This window comes from Impatiens glandulifera, chromosome 6 (genome assembly GCF_907164915.1).
Source record: "Impatiens glandulifera chromosome 6, dImpGla2.1, whole genome shotgun sequence".
In the NCBI taxonomy this organism is placed as follows: Eukaryota; Viridiplantae; Streptophyta; class Magnoliopsida; order Ericales; family Balsaminaceae; genus Impatiens; species Impatiens glandulifera.
Window position 1 is genome coordinate 6,719,354 of NC_061867.1, and position 19,924 is coordinate 6,739,277.

Below are 19,924 nucleotides of genomic sequence, written 5' to 3' on the forward strand. Positions count from 1 at the left end.
CAATATACACATTTCCATTATTACACCTTGGGAAATTTTGTTCTACAAATGTTTATACTGCTTCATCACTTTGTAAAAAATCATTCTTGTTTAATCAGTAGTTTTCCGGGATGGAACGAAAATAATGTTTGTGTTTCCCGTTTCGTTATCACATTATGTCTCTAACACGGATACAATTAAATATATAACATTACTAATATATTTATTTATTATATATATTTTATAAGTGTTTTAAATTTATTTATTTAAAATAATATAAATTTTCAATATTATAAAATTCATTTATATAATTTTATAAAATATTTATTTTTTAAAGAAAAAATATAATATAATGATGTATCGCAAGAATTCTCTAAAACTAAACGGTGCGAGGATGATAAATGTATTTATCGTCTCAATTCGCTCTCGTTACCGTCCCTAAGAAAAACTATACAAAATTTAAAATTTATTTTATGTTTCCACAATAAACTCTAAACTTCTAAACTGGGGTCAACCAAATAAATGAAACCCTTAATTTAGCATGTGTTTGGTAAAGATTATAAGAAAACAATTGCATATACCTGAAAGATATTAAAAAGGAGACTAGTACAACAGTTGAAATGTTGAGGTCAATAAATTAAAAAGGATGACATAATATTTATTTAAAAATAATTATTTTTCTATCTTGAAAACACTATTATTATTTGTTTAAAATAACTTGTTTAATTAAGTTGGACGGAATGTTACGACTGTCAAGATAATATCAATTTTTTACATTAACAAAAATAATTTCATACAAATGAGTTAAACAAATTTAATAGTAATTAAATTAATAAATAAATAAATATGTGTATCTTGGTTATATTAAAAGTAAATAAAATAATTAATATAGAATTGACTAATAGAAAAATAGAAGGAAGAGTTTTAATAATTTAATAAAGAGACCGCCTAGGGCTCCCCTCCCACACATTAACAAAAAAATCCATAATGTTTTTATTTGCTTATTATGTAAAAAAAATTTCAAGTTTCTTTTTTATCTTTGTAAACTTATAATGAATTTGTCCTTTTTTTTTTTAAAAATGTTAAAAATATATTATATTATTAAAGAATAATGATAATAAGTTTAAAAAATTTTTGAGAAGAATATGTAGAAAATGATATATCACAATTTAAGTAAATAAATATCAAAATAATGTTAGTTCTCGATATAAAATAATTATGAATTTAAAATTAAGTAAATAAAGATCAATCAACGATAAGTTAATGTTTAAAAAAAAAATTAATTAATAATAACAATACAAATATAATTTTGTTTAATAATATGATTCAAAAGTGGTACAAAAAATACGATAATTAATTTATGAATATATAAATAACTAAAATATATTTCCTAATATTATCTTATCTAAATTAATATTTAATCAATAATTAAAAAATTAGTTCAAAGATAGAGTCTAAACATTCAAATTAATACATTATTTTCAAATAAGCTCAATTATATATACCTTAGGACGGTCATTGTACTAAGTGATAAATAGAAAAGGAAATAAAGAATTGTTACACACGACACAGAATGAATAGATAAAATATTCTTAACACCTAACCGACTTAAACTGAGAACTTCTTAAGAAAGCTTGAGATATCTCGTCTCGTCTCTATTGCCCGTACTAGGAGAGGGGATAAGCACTCTAAATCTAAATATAGTAGATCTAAATTGTAATGTAGTAATCTATATTAAAAAATATAAAAGTATGTTTAATTATGGTCATCATTTATTAATAAATAGGGTTGTTGAAGAAAGAAAACTAAGTCATTTAAGGTTACGTTTGTTTAGTGACGACAATAAGATGATGCTATTTTTCTACATCATCTTATTTAAACTTTGCATATTGACCCTAAGTCTTCTTCCAAATAATTAATATTTTAAGGGCATGTTTGGAATGCAGATTATTATTTCTCTAGATTTTTTTAATAATAATATTTATGACTCAATTCTTACTTGTATTTCTTCTGATCAATGAAGTAATTATTTTATTTTATTTTTGTGCTAGAAAAAGGACAAAATTAAAAATTAGAGTAATGAGTATATAATAATATGTATACATTTAATTAAATTTTAAATTGTTTCTTATATATTTATATTTATTTTTATTTAAAATTATTTTTATAAGCTCTTTCAAGCCAGGAAAATAAACAACATAATTCAAAATATTCAAAATATGAACAACTTTTATTTAATTGTCAAAATTTGAATCCTCTAGATAATTAATTTAAAATTATCAATTACCTAATATTCTAATTATGTTATTTATAAGATTTGAGTTAGAATTTATTATGACTATTGTCTTCAAATAAAATTATATTTATTCTCAATCTAATTTCATTTTCACTAAGGGTTGTGTAAATCGTCGACCGATTCAAGACATGAATTTTGTATTACAATATCATATTTCATATTTCGTAAATACTATCGGATATATTATTCACATTTAACTTCAATGTTTTTTTTATTGCTTAAAGATAATTTTGGGCACAATACTAACACAATATCTAAATATGGAAGAGACGAATGTGCAACAAATCCGTCGTCGTTTTAGTCTGCAATATCGTTGTTTGAGAATAGAGTTGAAAAAATCATCTAAACACGAATGCAAAATATTTGTCTATGTTAGACTTAGAAAAATAATAAAAAATAAATATATTATAAAAAGAATTTGTGTATATTTTAATACAAATTAACAATGTTATAAGATGTAAAATTCAAACAAAATTAAATAAAAATAAATGTACAAAAGAGCAATTTCAAAATAATAATAAAATATATAAAGAACAATTATAAACAAGAAAATGTATAAAAAAAAAATATATCAAAATTAGTTAGATATATAGAGACCATTATATATTACATCATAAAAAAAATTATTATAAAAGAAAGTGTTAAAAAACATTATAAAGTTGTGAAAGAAAAAAAATTAAATATAACAAGAAATTACTGTTCAATAATAAAAATAACAATTTAATTAAATTTTAATTTTTTTTGTATGGGGGTTTATGACTTTTGGTGTATGTTAAATTATATTATTTTTTCTTTTTTAAGATGGCTAGCTCAACCTCCACCGATGTGACCTCCTTTAATCAGAGTATTAATATTATATTTAGAATTTATATATTAGAGTTTTACTCTTATTAATAAAAAAAATAAAGTATAATTTTAAATTTAATTTGTATATTTTTTGAAATTGTGTGATCAATTTTGCAACCAAAATATATAATGTGTTAAAACCTAAATATTTCCTACAATTAAAAAACTCAGTTTCAACATAAAAATAATTTTTCTTTTGAAGAGTATATGCCCTTAGACTATTTAATAGAATATTGAAACTTCAAATATATTTTCAATTTGAAGTAGGTGCCTTGTATATATATATATATATATATATATATATATATATATATATATATATATATATATATATATATATATATATATATATATATATATATATATATATATATATATATAAAAGGTGACTTAATTTATTTGAAAATTATAACTAATAATAATTTGTATTTCTTATGTTCACTTTTAATTTTTTATTAAAAAAAAAAACAAAAGAGTCAGTGTCCTATTAGGGCCAATCTTTTGACTTATGTAATTCATAGCCCTCATATATATTCAATGTGAACAAATAAAAATGTTTTTCATTAAACAACTACTTGTGTGTGAACAAAGTATGAATGCATGGAAAGAATCAAAACATAAGATCAAGAAAGAACTTGGATGATTTTGAAAATAAAAAACCAACTTCACTTAAACAAAGTCGAAAGAATTGATGAAGTTCTTGTACTTTAAAGTATTGAAGAAAGACTCTTTCTCGAAGATTCAAAATAAGTGGATGCAAAAGCTTATGAATGATTTTAGAAAATGATATAACAAATAAAAGGTAAAAAGAAAATGGAAGTGGATGATCTAGTAAAACCAAGTGTAAATGGAAAGAACAATAATCAATTTTAAAGGAGTAAAGAAGATGATAAAATAAAAAAGGAATTTAAGTCTTTATTTTTTCTTCAACTTTGTATGCCTATTTGTTATCATGCTCCACAAAAATCTACATATTTTACAATGACTAGAAAAACATAATCATTCTATATTAAAAATAAATAAATAAAAGAAAATACTTCAAATATAATTGGAAAAACACTTGTACTAAAAAACAATAAAAAGTGGCTTTCAAATGGATAAAGTAATTACTCACTTTAAAGTGGGGAGGGATAAAATGAACAAATATATGGTTGGATCATGGATGTATTATTGCTTTTCATAGCAATGTTTATTTATGATAGGTCTATTTTGAATTTTGTTTTGATCTTTTAGTCTTATATGTGTAAGGTTAAGTAAGAAAACCTATTTAGTATTTGTAGGGGTTAAAATTTAAAGTTATATACTAATAAAATAGTCTTCAATTGTGAATTTGTGACTCCTAACTCTGCACAAAATATCTTCCTTTACCATATGTTAAGAGGCAATGATCTATGTACTTATATAGGGGCATTTATTGGGCTTAGGTCCAGTCTATTTTTTGTTTTTATTATCTATTGAACTTTTATATATCTATTTTTTAAACTTATAATAAACTAATAGTTTTTAAGATAAATAATATATATTTGTCTTAAATTTAATTATTTCAAAGTGAATTCTTTTTTTTAGAATTATTTTTATACTAAGTTCAAGACTCCCTTAATTTTATTTTCTATATTATGTTCAAACACACTATTTATGATTGTATGTGGTTTGATTATCTCAATTATTTTTATCATGAAGTCAACTCTAGTTCTCATTCAATTCTATCACTATGTATTAGATTGGTTTTGTATCTGAAGATGGGTATCTCTTAGATACCCATGGGTCGGGTCAGGAATGAGAAGAAGGTTACCAATCGAATTTGAAGTCGGTCACAGTAGAGTGTGCGAAACTTAATCTCAAAACCCGACTATATTAATATTAAAAATATATATGTTTTTTAATGTTTAAAGTAACTTTCATATTCAATATCATTCCAAATATTACCATAAATATATTAATTATTGTATACTCATATTTCATAATAACATCATTTTTTAAATATTTCTTTTCATGACTCTTTCATATTCAAATCTTTTAATCACAAAATGTTGATTGTTTCATCTTCAAGATCACTTTTAACTTGTAAGTCATGTTTCAATTTTATTTTAATGATAACGTTCGTTTTAAAGTTATTTATGATTTAATAAATTATATTTTTTTCTTTTTCAATATATACAATCTTATACATATTTAATCGAATAATAAGATACCCGTAAAAAATTGGGTACCCAACGAATTAAAAATATAATACAAATAGCCAGATTCGGGATCAGAAATATGTACTTTACCACCCGGAGGATCGGTAAAATACCCGTTGTCATCTCAAATAAGGTTGATTGGGTGTGATACATTATATAGTGAAACGTTTCTAAGAGGTTGGATTATTACAAAGAGATGTCAATAAAAAGAAGTGGTTTCATGGAGAAATATTTAGAATCAGACTAACAATTAATATCTACTAAATTATTGTTTATCAGCCTAACAATATCTACTAAATTTTGATAATCAATGTATATTTTGGCCTAGGTTTGATTTTTCCAAATGCATTTTTTTTTATAAATTTACACCAAGTTCAACTCCTAATTTTTTTTTATTAATCATTGACTCTAATTTCTGACTCCGTTCCTAACTATAACTATAGGATTTCTAAAAACAAATCTATCAATGAGTTCATCTTGATGACTGTGTCGAAGAATGTAGTGAAGATCGTGGATTTGAATAACGATAAATCCACTACTTTAGAAACATCTATTATTTTTTCCTAAACCCCACCTCAACTTAATACATTCTTAGGTCTCTTAAGTAAGACTTGCACTATTTTTTATTAACCTATCTAACTTAAAGTCATTCAAGGAATCTAATGGCATGTTAGTGGTAATTCAAAAAATATATAGAGAAAAAGAAAAAGCTCAAATAAACAATTAAAAGTCAGATTACAAGAACCAATGATGCAGTTAAAAAAAAGCACAATTCTATATAACACACCCATGTTCTACCCTGTAATTTGCAGGCATAATAAATTAGATCAAAAAGTCCAAAGATTCCAGTTATACACATGTCCCAAGAGAGAAAAATGAACCCACACACAAGGGACATATACCCAGATGAAAATTAAAATAAATAAAATCATATAAATGAGTAAACAAAAAGTACTACAATTGTCCCTACGCATGTTATTGCATATGAAAAATATGACCCCACCACACCACCACTATCACAATAATAAACTTCATTATCATTAGGGTCCACATTCTAGACAAATTACTGTTACATCTCCTACAAATTCATCCAAATCAAATGTATAAACCCCATATAAATCATCATGCAATTTGTTTTCTTCATTTATCAAAATCAATTACATAAACCATTAAAACATAAGCTATTATTATTTTGTACAAACACTACTAACATCAAATCAAAATTCAAATCAACCAAAATGCATGCATTTATATAGTGGGAAAACAAAAACCCTACATTTAATATATAATAGAACTTACCCGGATTTATTCTTTTTTCGCGGTTGATTTTGTTGTTGTTGTTGTTAAAATGGTAAGCTTTTCGAAGTTGAGGAAGATGTTAATGTCTTGAAATGATCAGAAGGTGCAAAATCATGATGTAGATTTGCCCTCTTCACTATCCTTTTCATATTGTTCTGTAAACTCTGTTGAACAAGATTCTTAACAGCTTTTCTTTCTTCACTCATCATATTACTCGACCCTTCTTCTTCTTCCCCTTCTTCTAATCGATACTGTTTCAATTGTAATGACTGATCAGAAGATCCATACATTGGAGCTGATACAGAAGCACCTGATCCACAACTGTCCATAACCACTACTTTCCCTTTGTCAATACTGAAACATTCGAGTATCCTCGAGGCTCTCTTCTGCGCTAGAGTGCTGCCCAGAAGGGTTAATTCGAGTAGAGACGATATGATTCCTGCTTCAATCATTGATTTCCTGTCTCCATACGATTTGTGTGCCATGATCATAAGTATGTAAGATGATTTCTCTTGACATGAAGGGGAATCAGTCCAATTCAATATATCTACCAGCACTGGGAATGATTCAGGTTCACTGCTGATTGATTTTCGCCCTTCTGGAATCGATACAATGTTGCTTAGTATCGAGAGAATCCTCTCGCTAATATCCATATCACCCAATTTGCTGAAGAAATACGGGACTAAATCAGATTCTAGTAAGATTGGTACATTCATGGGCGAGATTGATAGGTTGTAGATTGCTCTTAAGGAATCCTGTTGAGCTTGAGAACTACTTGTATCATTTATGTTCTTGAGTGTTTTCACTAGATGAGGGATTGCACCTGAAGAACCAATAATTGGTTTGTTTGCATCTAAAGCACTCAAGCCAAGGAAATTAGCAATGACAGCTTCTGATATATCTGAATCATTTGATGATTCAAGAAGGTTTAGCATCTTATGAATAGCTCCTGCTTTGACAATCGCTGCTTTATTTCTGCAAAAGCGTTCACGAAAACAACAGAGTATCACTGTTTGTTCATCTCAGAAGATTCATTATCATATTATATTATGAAGAACATTGCGTGAAAAGAAAGCAGATCAAAATTATATAACAATAGAATAAGGATACTTCATATATCGAGAAAAGCATATAGACAAAATAATGAATACGCAAAAATACAAAGAAGAAGGTGCAACGCAGATCACTGCTTTATTTCTGCAAAATCGTTCACAAAAACAACAGATTATCAATGTTTGTTCATTGATTATCAAATTATATTATGAAGAACAATGCGTGAAAAGAAAGCAGATCAAGTTACATAACAATACAGTACGGATACTTCATATCATCGAGACAAAACAATGAATACGCAAAATATGAAGAAGATCTAGAAAGAAGGAAGAACAAAATACGTACGCGTCATTTCCGATTCCGAGATTAAGAAGAGCATAAAGAGAAGCGATCTGCAAATCAACTTGTTCCGAATCAATCAATGCAATCAATGGCGGAATCGCACCAAGCATTGCAAGCGTAGTTCTCGCATCCGAGTTCTCTTTAGCAAGTCTTCTTACACCAATAGCTCCATCTAAACCACTATCATACTGCAAATTCTTAACTACTCTCTTCATCTCATCCAACGCTTCAACCTTCCTCTTCACTTCCTCCGCCGCTTCTCTTTCCGATGAATCCGGCAACCTCAGAAGCTCCGACAACATATCGGATCCACATTTAGATCTCTCTATTATCTTCTCAGACGAATGCGATGATTCTCCTTCAACGTTGATATCATCTGGAACGTAACGCGATCGACCTCCACAACGAACAGCATCAATGATCTTCCGACGAATCGATGAGCCGGAAAACGACGTCCAGAGACTGAACTTCTCGCCGCGTGAACGATCGAGAACTACGGAGCCGAGATTACTGTTACTTTGACACTTTATCGACATTGTTCAAGTTTTTTCCGATCTATTGAAGGATATATCTACATTGTATTCGGCGGTAATACATCATGTTTCTTCAGTATGAACAGTAAGGTTTGCTTCCATTAACCATTAACGATTCCTCGTAGACTGCGTAAGGAAGAGAGAGAGTATGGAAGTAATAATAATAATAATACAGCTGCTCTCTTCAAAGAGAGTGAGAGACTGAGAGAGTAGTTAAAGAAGTAACACCTTAGTTAATGGAGGTTTTTAACTTGTACCCATTATCTTTTTAATTATGAAGTACAAAATAATCATTATACTTTTTTATACCATCAATTAAATAAATATCAAAAAAAATTAATTAAATTTTTATTAAAAATAATGCAAAATGTGTTCAAACGATATAAAAATAAAGAAAAAAAACGAAACAATAAATAAGAAAATAACTTAAGAATTTTAAATGTTAATAAAATCGAAAAAATTTCATCTCGTACAAGCTCCTCTTTTTCAGGTTAAAGCGAACGCGTGTAACATAAATTGTTTAAAACGCTCGTCTCCATAACTTATATTTGAAAACTCTTATATTTCTTTCTTTTCAGATTATTCACCATATGATGAGGGGAATTGGTTTACAATCGTCCGTGATTTTGTTGCTGGAATTTAATTCAATCCATTTGACCTAGAGGCTAGAAGTCAATGACTTTTGTTGGTGTATCCTATTGAAAATGAAGAAGGTTCTGTAGAAGAGGTCATGTGCTCTTGGCAAGGTCACACTGAAGAAGAATATGATCAATGAATTCTTCACTTTTCAAACAAATGTTGCATTTGCTAGCGATATGAAATCATTTCTATTTCAGTTTGTTAGATGTGAAGACTCTTACATTGATAACTTCCCAACCAAAAAATAAGATTTTTGATAGAACCACACCTTTTCAAGGAAATTGGGATGGAGTTATTTGGAGAGATGCGTGATAAATATAGATAGTTGTAAAATGAAAGAGTCGGACAGAGAAAATTTGTCGTCAGTCTCTAGGTCAATCGAAACGTTGGTAAAAATATCTATGAGGAGTTATTGTCTCTCCTCCCCTTCGATGGAAATACGTCTATTTACAGGAATTCTTCAAACAATTTGATTAGATCTGGGACAAAAACAGTCTGTCACTGTAGCATATTTTTACTAGAGATCTCAAAAAGATCTTGATAAATGTCTGATTATTTTTCGTTTGGGTGCTACGAATCATTATAGAAATCGATTTTCTTATTATTACCGACCTTAAAAATGAGAAGGGATATTACAATTTACTTGAGAATTAATTTATCTAAAATTTAAATCACAATTTTAAAAACTTTAAATATATAATTTTTAATATGTTGAATTGTCAAATTAGGGATCCTTATTACGTTGTACAAAACAAGTTTTGTCTTAAACGTGTTAAACATTGTCAATTTATTATCTACGTGTCATTTATAAATAAATAGATAAAAGAAATTAATATAACTAATTTAACTACCAATTTTTTAAAATACAGTAAAAAAATCATAAATTAGCATAAATTCGATAGTTAAATTAGTGTAATGAATATTTTATATATTAATTTATTTATAAATATCGCATAAATAATAAATTAACAATGTTTTAAACTGTTAAAATAAAAAATTTATAACTTTAACAATAAAATGCTCCCCATATGTTTAACTCACAGAGATTAGTCGCATTATAAAAGAGAGAAACTTAACCTTTAAAAAAAATAAAAATAAAAAGTGTATGATTTAAAGAAAGAAGGTTTAAAATTGCAATTTACACAGCTGAGTAAGTTTTTACAATTTGGCCAATTTAATTAAGGATGAATTCTTTGATTGGTAAAGATATAGAATTTTAATATAAAAAATAATCACACTAAAATCTTGCCGCTATCAAAACTTATAAAAGTTATATATAGAAATAAACATTTATCCATCATCAACATTTGACTCTCCTAGAAGTGGTTGTTTTATATATCATTCTAGGCAAAATAATTGAAAGAAGTAAAATAGGTGAAAACAAATAGAAATGATTATTTATGATGTCACTAAAAGTTGCACTATTAATATCTGTAATACAGATCAGATCTTCTGCTACCGATTGCCGTGTTCCCCTGTGGCGGACCAATCAGATTGCAGCATTAATAATTTAATAATAAATCAATCTGGGCAGGAGACGGAGGGAGGGAGAATCCGGAATCCGGGTTTAGGCCCGGGTTCACACAAGACGCCGTTAACGGAAGCGCCCGTTAACGCCAGGAAATAATATAATATTCAGATAATACCCAGATAAGATATCTTCGCTCTGATCTACACGCCCGTTGCCATGACCCTCATGTAAACCCCGCATACCCACCCATGAGAAGAACGCCTGCCGTTCATGAAAATACACTTACACGTCCATGTAAAGACCGAATTGACAGTCATATTATATTTACGTTTATTAAATATTAATTTAATTTATTAAATAACACAGGCAGCGATATAATATTCGCTTCAAGTAATTCAATCTTTTATTTTCTTGGATTTTTTATTTACTTTTTTTATTTAATTTTTTTTTGCCTCGAGACTCGCTGGAGCGAAGATATATTTGCTTCAATTAATTTTAATAAAAACCCCATGTAAAACCCCCCTACCCACCCATGTAAAGACCGCTTGCCTACCATGTAAAGACACTTACCCGTTTATGTGAACACCAAAATGACATGGATTTTATATTTCCGTTTATTAAATATGAATTCAATTAATTGAGGATGACATGCAGAAACCGAACAAATCTTCGCCTTAATTACCGGATTTTTTTTTTTTTTTGTATTTAATTTTTTTTTGCCGGAGACATTCATGAGCGAAGATATATTTGCTTGAATTAATTCTAATAAAAACATCATGTAAAACCCCCATACCCACCCGTGAGAAGACCGCTTGCCTACCATGTAAACACATTTACCCGTCTATGTAAAGACCAAACTGACATGGAATTTATATTTCCATGTATTAAATATTAATTCAATTAATTGAAGATGACATGCAGCAACCGAACAAATCTTCGCCTCAATTACCAGGCTATTTTTAATTTTTTATTTTTTTCCGTTTATTAATAAATGTTAATGTAATTAAATTAAATTGACAATCAGTAAACGACCAAATATTCGCTTGAATTTTGTTTTTCGAGTAGATGATTGAAAGCGAAGATTTCTTATTTTCAAATAATTTTATCCTCACGTTCATGTAAAACCACCTCCCCTCCAATGAGAAGCCAACTTGCCTGTAATGTAAATTCACTTACCCGTGCATTTACATTCCGCGAATAAATCTTCGCTTCGATGAATAGTTTTTACTTTGCATTTATTTTTATTATTTTTTTAAGAAGTTACGATATCGAACGAATATTTATTCGCTTCCATGACTAGTTGATATAATTTCAATTTCCCGCTACAAGCCGACTCTCCCTCAATTTCATTTTCATAAGCAACTGTTCATATTCTTCTCTCTCTATCTCCCGGCGATAATCCAAACACTGAACGTCGAACCCTAGATATTTCGTTTATACTACAAGGATATCTTCTGAACATGTCGGGTAACCAAGGCAAGAACATGGAAGTGGATCATCCCATCGACTCCCGAGAGGTCGTCTTGCAAGTTTGTAGGAGCATAAACGAAAACGAAACTGCACCCACTCCGGCATCCAACGTCAATCCCAGCACTAAACCAGAGAGGTATGTTGATCTTATTGTGTTTATACTAATTTTACACATGTTTATTCAATTTATTTCGTTGAATACTGATTTATGCTATCCCACCCAAAATAATGACTTCGAGGTTTAATAACTTTACATATGAAAGGAAGAGGAAGAGAAATCCGAAGACGAATACTAAGTCTTCATCGACTGCTGAATCAGTTTCCACAGTTGCTGTCGAAGCTACTGATGTTGCTGCAGGTACTGATGATATTTTACCACCACCTTTTCCCCCTAAAAAAAAACCAAATGTTATTCCTACCTCCAATCCAACAGTCGATGAAGAGTTACCAGAACCACCCCCAGAAACCACTAATATTTCTCCGTCTACTACCCCATTCGATGAAGAGTTTCCCCCCTCTCCCCAAAAAACCAAAACCCGCAAGAAACGTCCAGTGACATTTCTAACCAGATCATCACCTCATGGCCTCGCTCAACTCATTCCTCAATTGAGCGTAGAACAGAGGGAAGCCGTTAAGGAAATCGGGTTTGGTTCTCTTCTTACAATGGGCGTCTCCAAGTGCCTTGCTCATTTTTCCAAACATGTAATCCAATCTTTTGACCCGGATAAGAGTTCTCTGGTATTGGCCAACGGTGATGAGATCCGTATCGATGAAGATCTCGTACAGCTCGTGATGAACCTCCCTAGAGGCTCAATGAACGTAGTCGAGTCCGTTGGGTTGGACAAGACTAAGGACCCTGCTTATTTTAATTTCTTGAGGGATTGGAAGACCAGATGGACCGGGGAAGACTCCAAAGCTCCCGAAACACTTTCTATGATCCCCAAGATATTAAGTAACACAAGTGCAGACAACGATTTCAAAATAGACTTCGTTGTCTTTGTTGTCTCTAGTTTTTTATGTCCTGTTCAAAATTCACGAGCCAGGTAAACATGTATTCAAACCTCTTATATATCTAATTGTATTTTTGAATACTGACAAATGTATTTTTTTCATTTCAGGTTCAAAATTCTCAAATCCTTAATGGAGGTTGATAACATAAAGGAACTGAACTGGTGCCACTTTACACTTCAACGATTGATTGACAGTGTAAGAAGTTGGAAAGAAAAAGCAAGTAAAAATAAAAATCCATATTTCGATGGACCTATAACCCTTTTATCGGTAAGTATTGTTGCCTCTCTTATATATGATTTATAGATATGTAATATTTTCTAACATGTCTCCCACTCCTTTACTCCAGATTTGCTACCTAGATGGTGTTTTTGTGGAAGGTGAACGTATCCCCTACGAAAGAAAATTTCCAATCATCTCCTGTTGGGATGACGTCAGCGTGTTGGAGTTTACCAACTTAGAAGGTCGTGCTGGTGGTTTTGGGCTTGGCAGGGCAAGGGCGCGCCTAGCAGTTAGACAACCCGAGAATCCAGTTGACTCGGTTGAAGTAAAAGAAGACGATAATGAGGTATGTGGAAACAATAAATTGACTCCCATTGTTCTTTATTATCCTGTTTTCAAGATTAATGAAGTATGTTTTTCATAATGTACAGTTGTTGACATCCAAAATCCTGCAAACTTTTAAAGATACAGCCCAACAGCTGAATTACCTATCAGGGGAGTTGGAGAAACGCAACATCGATCCGAAGCCCTTTTTTGAGGCCGGTTTCCTGAACCTCAGAGAGTCTGAAGGCTTCATGAAACACTTGAAGGTGGTGATCGATGGTCCGGTTCATGTAGGTGTGGAAGATCCTACAAGGGAGGCACTTGTGGACACTTTACCGTGTGCGGGCTTGAAAGTCATTAGTCCCCGGGTTGATTACACATGTGAGACTGCATTGGAGGACCATGCAGACAATCAAACAACACGGGTTGAACAGAATGATTTAGAGGATGCAGTTATGCCCCATCAAGAAAATCGTTCAGATCAGGTGGAACCGAATGATCTCGATGATGCAGTTCTGCACAATGAAGATCAGTCACTCCCTCTTGAAACGAAAGATGTTGAGGATGTAGGTCATGACATTGACGATGAATCACTCCTTGTTGAACAGGAAGTTGTACAGGCTGCATTTCAGCCCATTCAAGCCAAGTCACCCCCTTTTCAACCGGACGAACCTGAGGATGCAGTTATGCCCCATCAAGAAAATTGTTCGGATCACGTGGAACCGAATGATCTCGATGATGCAGTTCTGCACAATGAAGATCAGTCACTCCCTGTTCAACCGAAAGATGTTGAGGATGTAGGTCATGACATTGACGAAGAATCACTCCTTGTTGAACTAGAAGATGTACAGGCTGCATTTCAGCCCATTCAAAGAAAGTCACCCCCTTTTCAACCGGACGAACCTGAGGATGCAGTTCTTCCCAACAAAGATGCCTCACCCCGTGTTGAACCAACTGATCATGATGGCGAATTCAAGGAACCGGATGAGGTACCCCCAGTGCAGACACCCACTCTTGAAGACGATGATCAGGGTGAAGGGAAGGAACCGGTTGAGGAACCCAAAGCGCAGCATGTTGAACCAAATGCTCAGGGTGAAGGGAATGAACATGTTGCGGAACCCAAATCTGTTGCACCAAATGATCAGGTTAAAGGCAAGGAAAAGGTTGAGGCTTCTGATGCCGTTGAATCTTCTGAAGATGAAGATGAAGGTGATGGGGGGGGATGCATCAACATTAGAGAATATCCTAAGAGGAAGATCACGAAAATTCCTGTGCACCTTCGATCCCCCTACATGCAACAAGTTGCAGATATGTTGGACCACAACATAACCATCAAGGAACAGAGATTAGCCGATTTTGTGTTCGATGAAGACCTGCCTGAAATGTAAGTTACCTCTCATGCTTTTCGGAATTTCAAATATGAAATTAGTTAGTTATGGTCTTGTAAATGAATGTATTTTGCAGGGACGTTCTGTACGTAGGTGCACCGGGTAATATCACCCGTAAGCTCTTTCAAACGGTGAAAATGGGTCGTGAAATTGCGAGCGAAGTTGTGGACGCTTGGTCCATAATTGTGCACTTCAAATGCCGTAGGTTGCCAAGGCATGAGCCACGAATAATATGTTTTTCAACAATTTCACATGTAAGTGCTTCTCTTGTTTTGTTCTATGTATCCTTCAATGTTCATGACTTTGAGTCTCCCCCCTTATTTTGCAGGTTAATCTGCAGTATGATAGGACCTTATTTTGTCAATCCCTTGAAGAAGACATGAGAAACTACCATGTCACAAAAGAAGACATCATCTTCGCTGACCTGGTATGTACATATCCCTCAATTCCAAGTAACGAGACTGCCATAAAATAACAAATGTTATGTTCTTTTTGCAGATATTCCTACCTGTCGTCACTTCTGGACATTTCTTTCTTGTATGTGTGAATATTAAAGACTCCCAAATAAATGTCCTAGACAACTCCGGTCGTCCGCATAGAATGAAAATTTTGGAGAAGTATGTCCAGTTGAGGAATCAAATCGATAGTTTTTCGACTTTCTTGGAAAGGCAAGGCATACAAAGATTTGCAGAAAAGGTTAAGATGTACAGGATAACGGCCCCAAAGCTGCCTTGGCAAGACCAAACAAACAAGACCGACTGCGGTGTATATTTAATGAGACATATGGAAACATATAGAGGAAAGATGAAGGGTTGGTCATGTGACATCAACGAAAAAAATGTGAGTGTTTTTTATATGTTATTCTATGACATTTATCAATTTTAAATGTTCTTATACTTTCTCTTGTTCTTTTGAAGGCCGACGAAGCTTTGAGTACATTGAGGATAAAATATTTATACAGAATTCTTATGTCTGACCACAATGTCAATAGGTTCAAGTTAAAGACTGCAATTAGATCAAGATATTAGGGTTTTGTATGTGTTATACGGAATTATACTTGTACAGTAAATCTTATGTTCACACAGGTCAATTGACCTATTTTTAATGTATGGATGTTTGATATTGATTTATAACTTATAATGCAATTCAGATCTTAATGTATGGAAGGCAGTTCAGATCTTAATGTATGGAGTTATAATGAATTGCTTATAATGTATTGATGTTTGATATGTATTCTTGTACCCATATTTGTGAAATCCTAGACGATGTTATTTTCTTAACTGTATCTTTGAATATTCTTAAACGAAGATATATTCTTAACATGATCAAACTGATAAACTTGCAACCGTAATATTGACATGATGACCACCTCTTGAAACAGAATTATGTTGTTATGTCTTCTTGTGGCCCTCTTCTTAACTATTCATTTTCAAATTTCTAAACGAATATCTTCTTATGTTCCTTTTCGGTGCAATCCTTAATTTGATAATCAGAGACGAAGATATCTTCTTCAATATATGTTCGCAAATTACTAAACGAAGATATCTTCTTCACTATATATTTAGAAATTCCTAAACGAATATATCTTCTTAATTTATTTTGGGGTACAATCGATATTTCGAAACTACGAGACGAAGATATCTTCTTCAATATATGTTTTCAAATTCCTAGACGAATATATCTTCTTAATTTATTTTGGGGTACAGTCGATATTTCGAAACTACGAGACGAAGATATCTTCTTCACTATATGTTTTTAAATTCATGAACGAAGATATCCTCGCAACTAAACATTTTCAAAATCCTAAACGAAGATATCTTCTTATGTTATTTGTTGGTTCAATCCATATTTTTAATATCCGAGCCGAAGATATCTTCTTCACTGAAAATTTAGAAATTCGTAAACGAAGATATCTTCTTATTTTCATTTTTTGGCTCAATCCATATTTGTAATATCCGAAACGATGATATCTTCTTATGTTAAATTTTGGGGCAATCCATATTTTTAATATCCGAGACGAAGATATCTTCTTCGCTATATGTTTGCCAATTCATAAACGAAGATATCCTCGCAACATGTAATGCACCTACCTGTGGTATGTATTGATGTCAATTCAAGAATGAAAACTCATTTATTAACTTCAACTACTGCTGTATCAAGATCATCACTCTCATACCCTCACTCTCACTCTCACTCTCACATTACACTCTCACTCCTTCCCGAATCTCAATCTACCGTTGTCTTTCATTCAGTCATTAAGCGTAAAACTCATAAGATGGATGTAGAGATGGACCCAGACATGCTGGTTTTATCGCAGCAACAGCTGGAGCGATACTTAAGTCTGATCAACGATGACCCTGTCCCTTTTAGTGTCTATCATGTAGATGAGATTCTTCCTCTATTACGAATAAACGTTAACGACGGACTGATGGCCCACATGCAAAGCAGATGGGATACGGACTCTCGTTCTTTTGTTATTGGGGAAATGCACATATGCCCGACGCTAGAGGACTTTGCTTCAATCCTTAGGTGTGGTACAAATGCACTCATGATCTTGCCTGTCCATCAAGATCCTCATATGGCCGTCCACATTTGCGACAGCTTCTATGGATGTACAATGTTTGATGCTCTCTTGTTTACCCTCCAACATGGATTTCTGAATATGACAAACATAGACGAGTACATTTGGCGTGTCCAGGGAGCTGAGAGGACCATCAACCACACACAAAGCAAACTGATCATGCTTGTGGTTCTGGCTCATTTTTTTTTATGTCCGGCTGCAGGACGCCGGCCTTCGGAAAGGCTCCTGCGGGTAGTTCCTGCACTGATGGGAAACGCCCCAAACCTGGCTAGCCTGGTACTTGCTGAGACATTACTTGGTCTTAACGAATTTGTTCCCGAGGAAAACAACTATTCTCGCCGTGGATCACCTTTGGTTCTATACCTCTGGTTGTTAGACAAGTTGCATTGGTTGCCCCGTCCTTCAGTTCCCTACACTTCCTTTGCCAATCTACAAGTGCAAAGGGTCAATGCACACGTGCCTCCGAATTTTATTTCGGATATTCACCCAATTAGGTTCATTGTTCCGTGGTATCTGTTTACTGAAATGATGTACGAGATGAGGGGTTCTCCATTCATCATTTTGTTGGGCCTTCAGGGAACTACCTCCTACTGCACAAGTGTCATATACAGACAATTTGGCCTACGGAATCCCCTACCTTCAAATGGAGACAATCCTCCGGAGGACTTCATGTTTACTCCTCAACATCTTTACTTAGAGTACGCATCAATAATTGAAAATTCTTTGACTGTTTTCATCCCCAACCGATGGATCAATGCTGTGAACGAAGCCATTCAGCTATACATTCCACCCGTCATCGAACATGAGGTCGTGTCGCTGACAGGGCCGATAGACGAGTCATCATCTCATGAATCAGACTAGAGCTTCCTTTGTATTGTTGAACAGCTATATTTTTGGTTAATCTGTGCAGTACTTATGTAAACGGATTATGGAATGTTTTTGTGTATTCAACAATATTATCAATTTATGTTTGATTATAGTCTGAAGTTATATTTTACATTATGTAGTGAGTTTATTGTGGAGTGATATAAATCGACTCATTGTTGTTATGTTTGATTCTATGATTGCAATTTGGATGTCATGACTCATGATCAATTCAAAGTATAATGTAAAACAACTGATCTCTTCATGTAAACCCCTTAGATTGATCCATCGATTGGTTGCTCGCTTCCTTACACAGTATCTAATCAGTAAAACGGACATTTCTTCGCATGTAAAACCCTTGAAAACGAAGATGATGGCGCATCCAATCTTTGAATTTACATATTATTGTTGACACTTTCATTGTCACGAAACGAAATACTATTCGCTTGATCTTCATATTTGAGGTCGACCACAGTGAACGGAATTGTATTGAAATTATATTTCATCATTGAAAAAAGAAGTGTGTTTTCGAATAAAACCCTATAACGAAATCATTTCATATCTATGGATTACTGTATTAAGCCTGTAATGACATATCAAATCGGAACAGTGTGCAGTATTGTTGTCACATCACAAAAAATAAAAATGCGTATATTTTAATGAAGTTGCAAATTATGGGTATTTTCCAAATTTTAAACACATGAAATCATCTCATTACATATGAAAATAAGCGAACATATATTCGTGTACAGTGAAAATTGCAAAATTTGAGGAAATAATTTGCAGCGAATAAATCTTCGCTTGAATGAATTCTAAGAGGACGTTCATGTGAAACACACAACCCTTACATGAGAAGACCCTTTAAACCTGATGTAAGTACACCGACGCTTGTATGTGAAGACCAAAATGATGAATGAATGTGGGTGGAAAATACACGCCGCGAATTAATCTTCGCTACAAACAATTTTTCTATTTCTATCCCGTGGATCACATTTCATTTTTATTTATAATCATTACAAATCGAATCGGACCAAAACTTCATTTTTTTTAATGTTTAATGACATGTGCATGAAAATATAAATAACAAATAATTATTATCATTCGACGTACAAATTTTCATTACAAGTTTCATAAACATTTCCCCGTTTCATAAACATTTGTACATTTTAACAATATTCATCTGCATCTCCAGCTTCAAGGCATCTCCATTGAAGCAACCACGGCGGATCTCTAACGCATAACTGGGGTCATACACCTGTTGAGTTATCTCTTGAGATGTTTTCCATCCCAGGGAATCTCCCAAATGGTACATCCCAGGGAAGCAACCACAGCAGTGTACACGAATGATCTTCATTTGATCGGTAGTTTCTACTTGAGTTACCAAGCATTCGTGTACACTGAAGATGTTTTCCACCAGTTGATCTTCATT

The 19,924-nt window shown here is 32.3% G+C and overlaps 1 protein-coding gene across 1 annotated transcript; it reads right to left on the bottom strand.

Moving 5' to 3' along the window:
* Positions 1-6,000: 6,000 nt before the first annotated feature.
* Positions 6,001-8,695, bottom strand: LOC124944013 (U-box domain-containing protein 12-like). Its single transcript, XM_047484473.1, has 2 exons — positions 7,999-8,695; positions 6,001-7,575 (listed from the first exon to the last, which is right to left on the bottom strand). The coding sequence occupies exons 1-2, from the start codon at positions 8,529-8,531 to the stop codon at positions 6,645-6,647; spliced, it is 1,464 nt and encodes a 487-aa protein (XP_047340429.1). The 5' UTR covers positions 8,532-8,695; the 3' UTR covers positions 6,001-6,644.
* Positions 8,696-19,924: the final 11,229 nt, after the last annotated feature.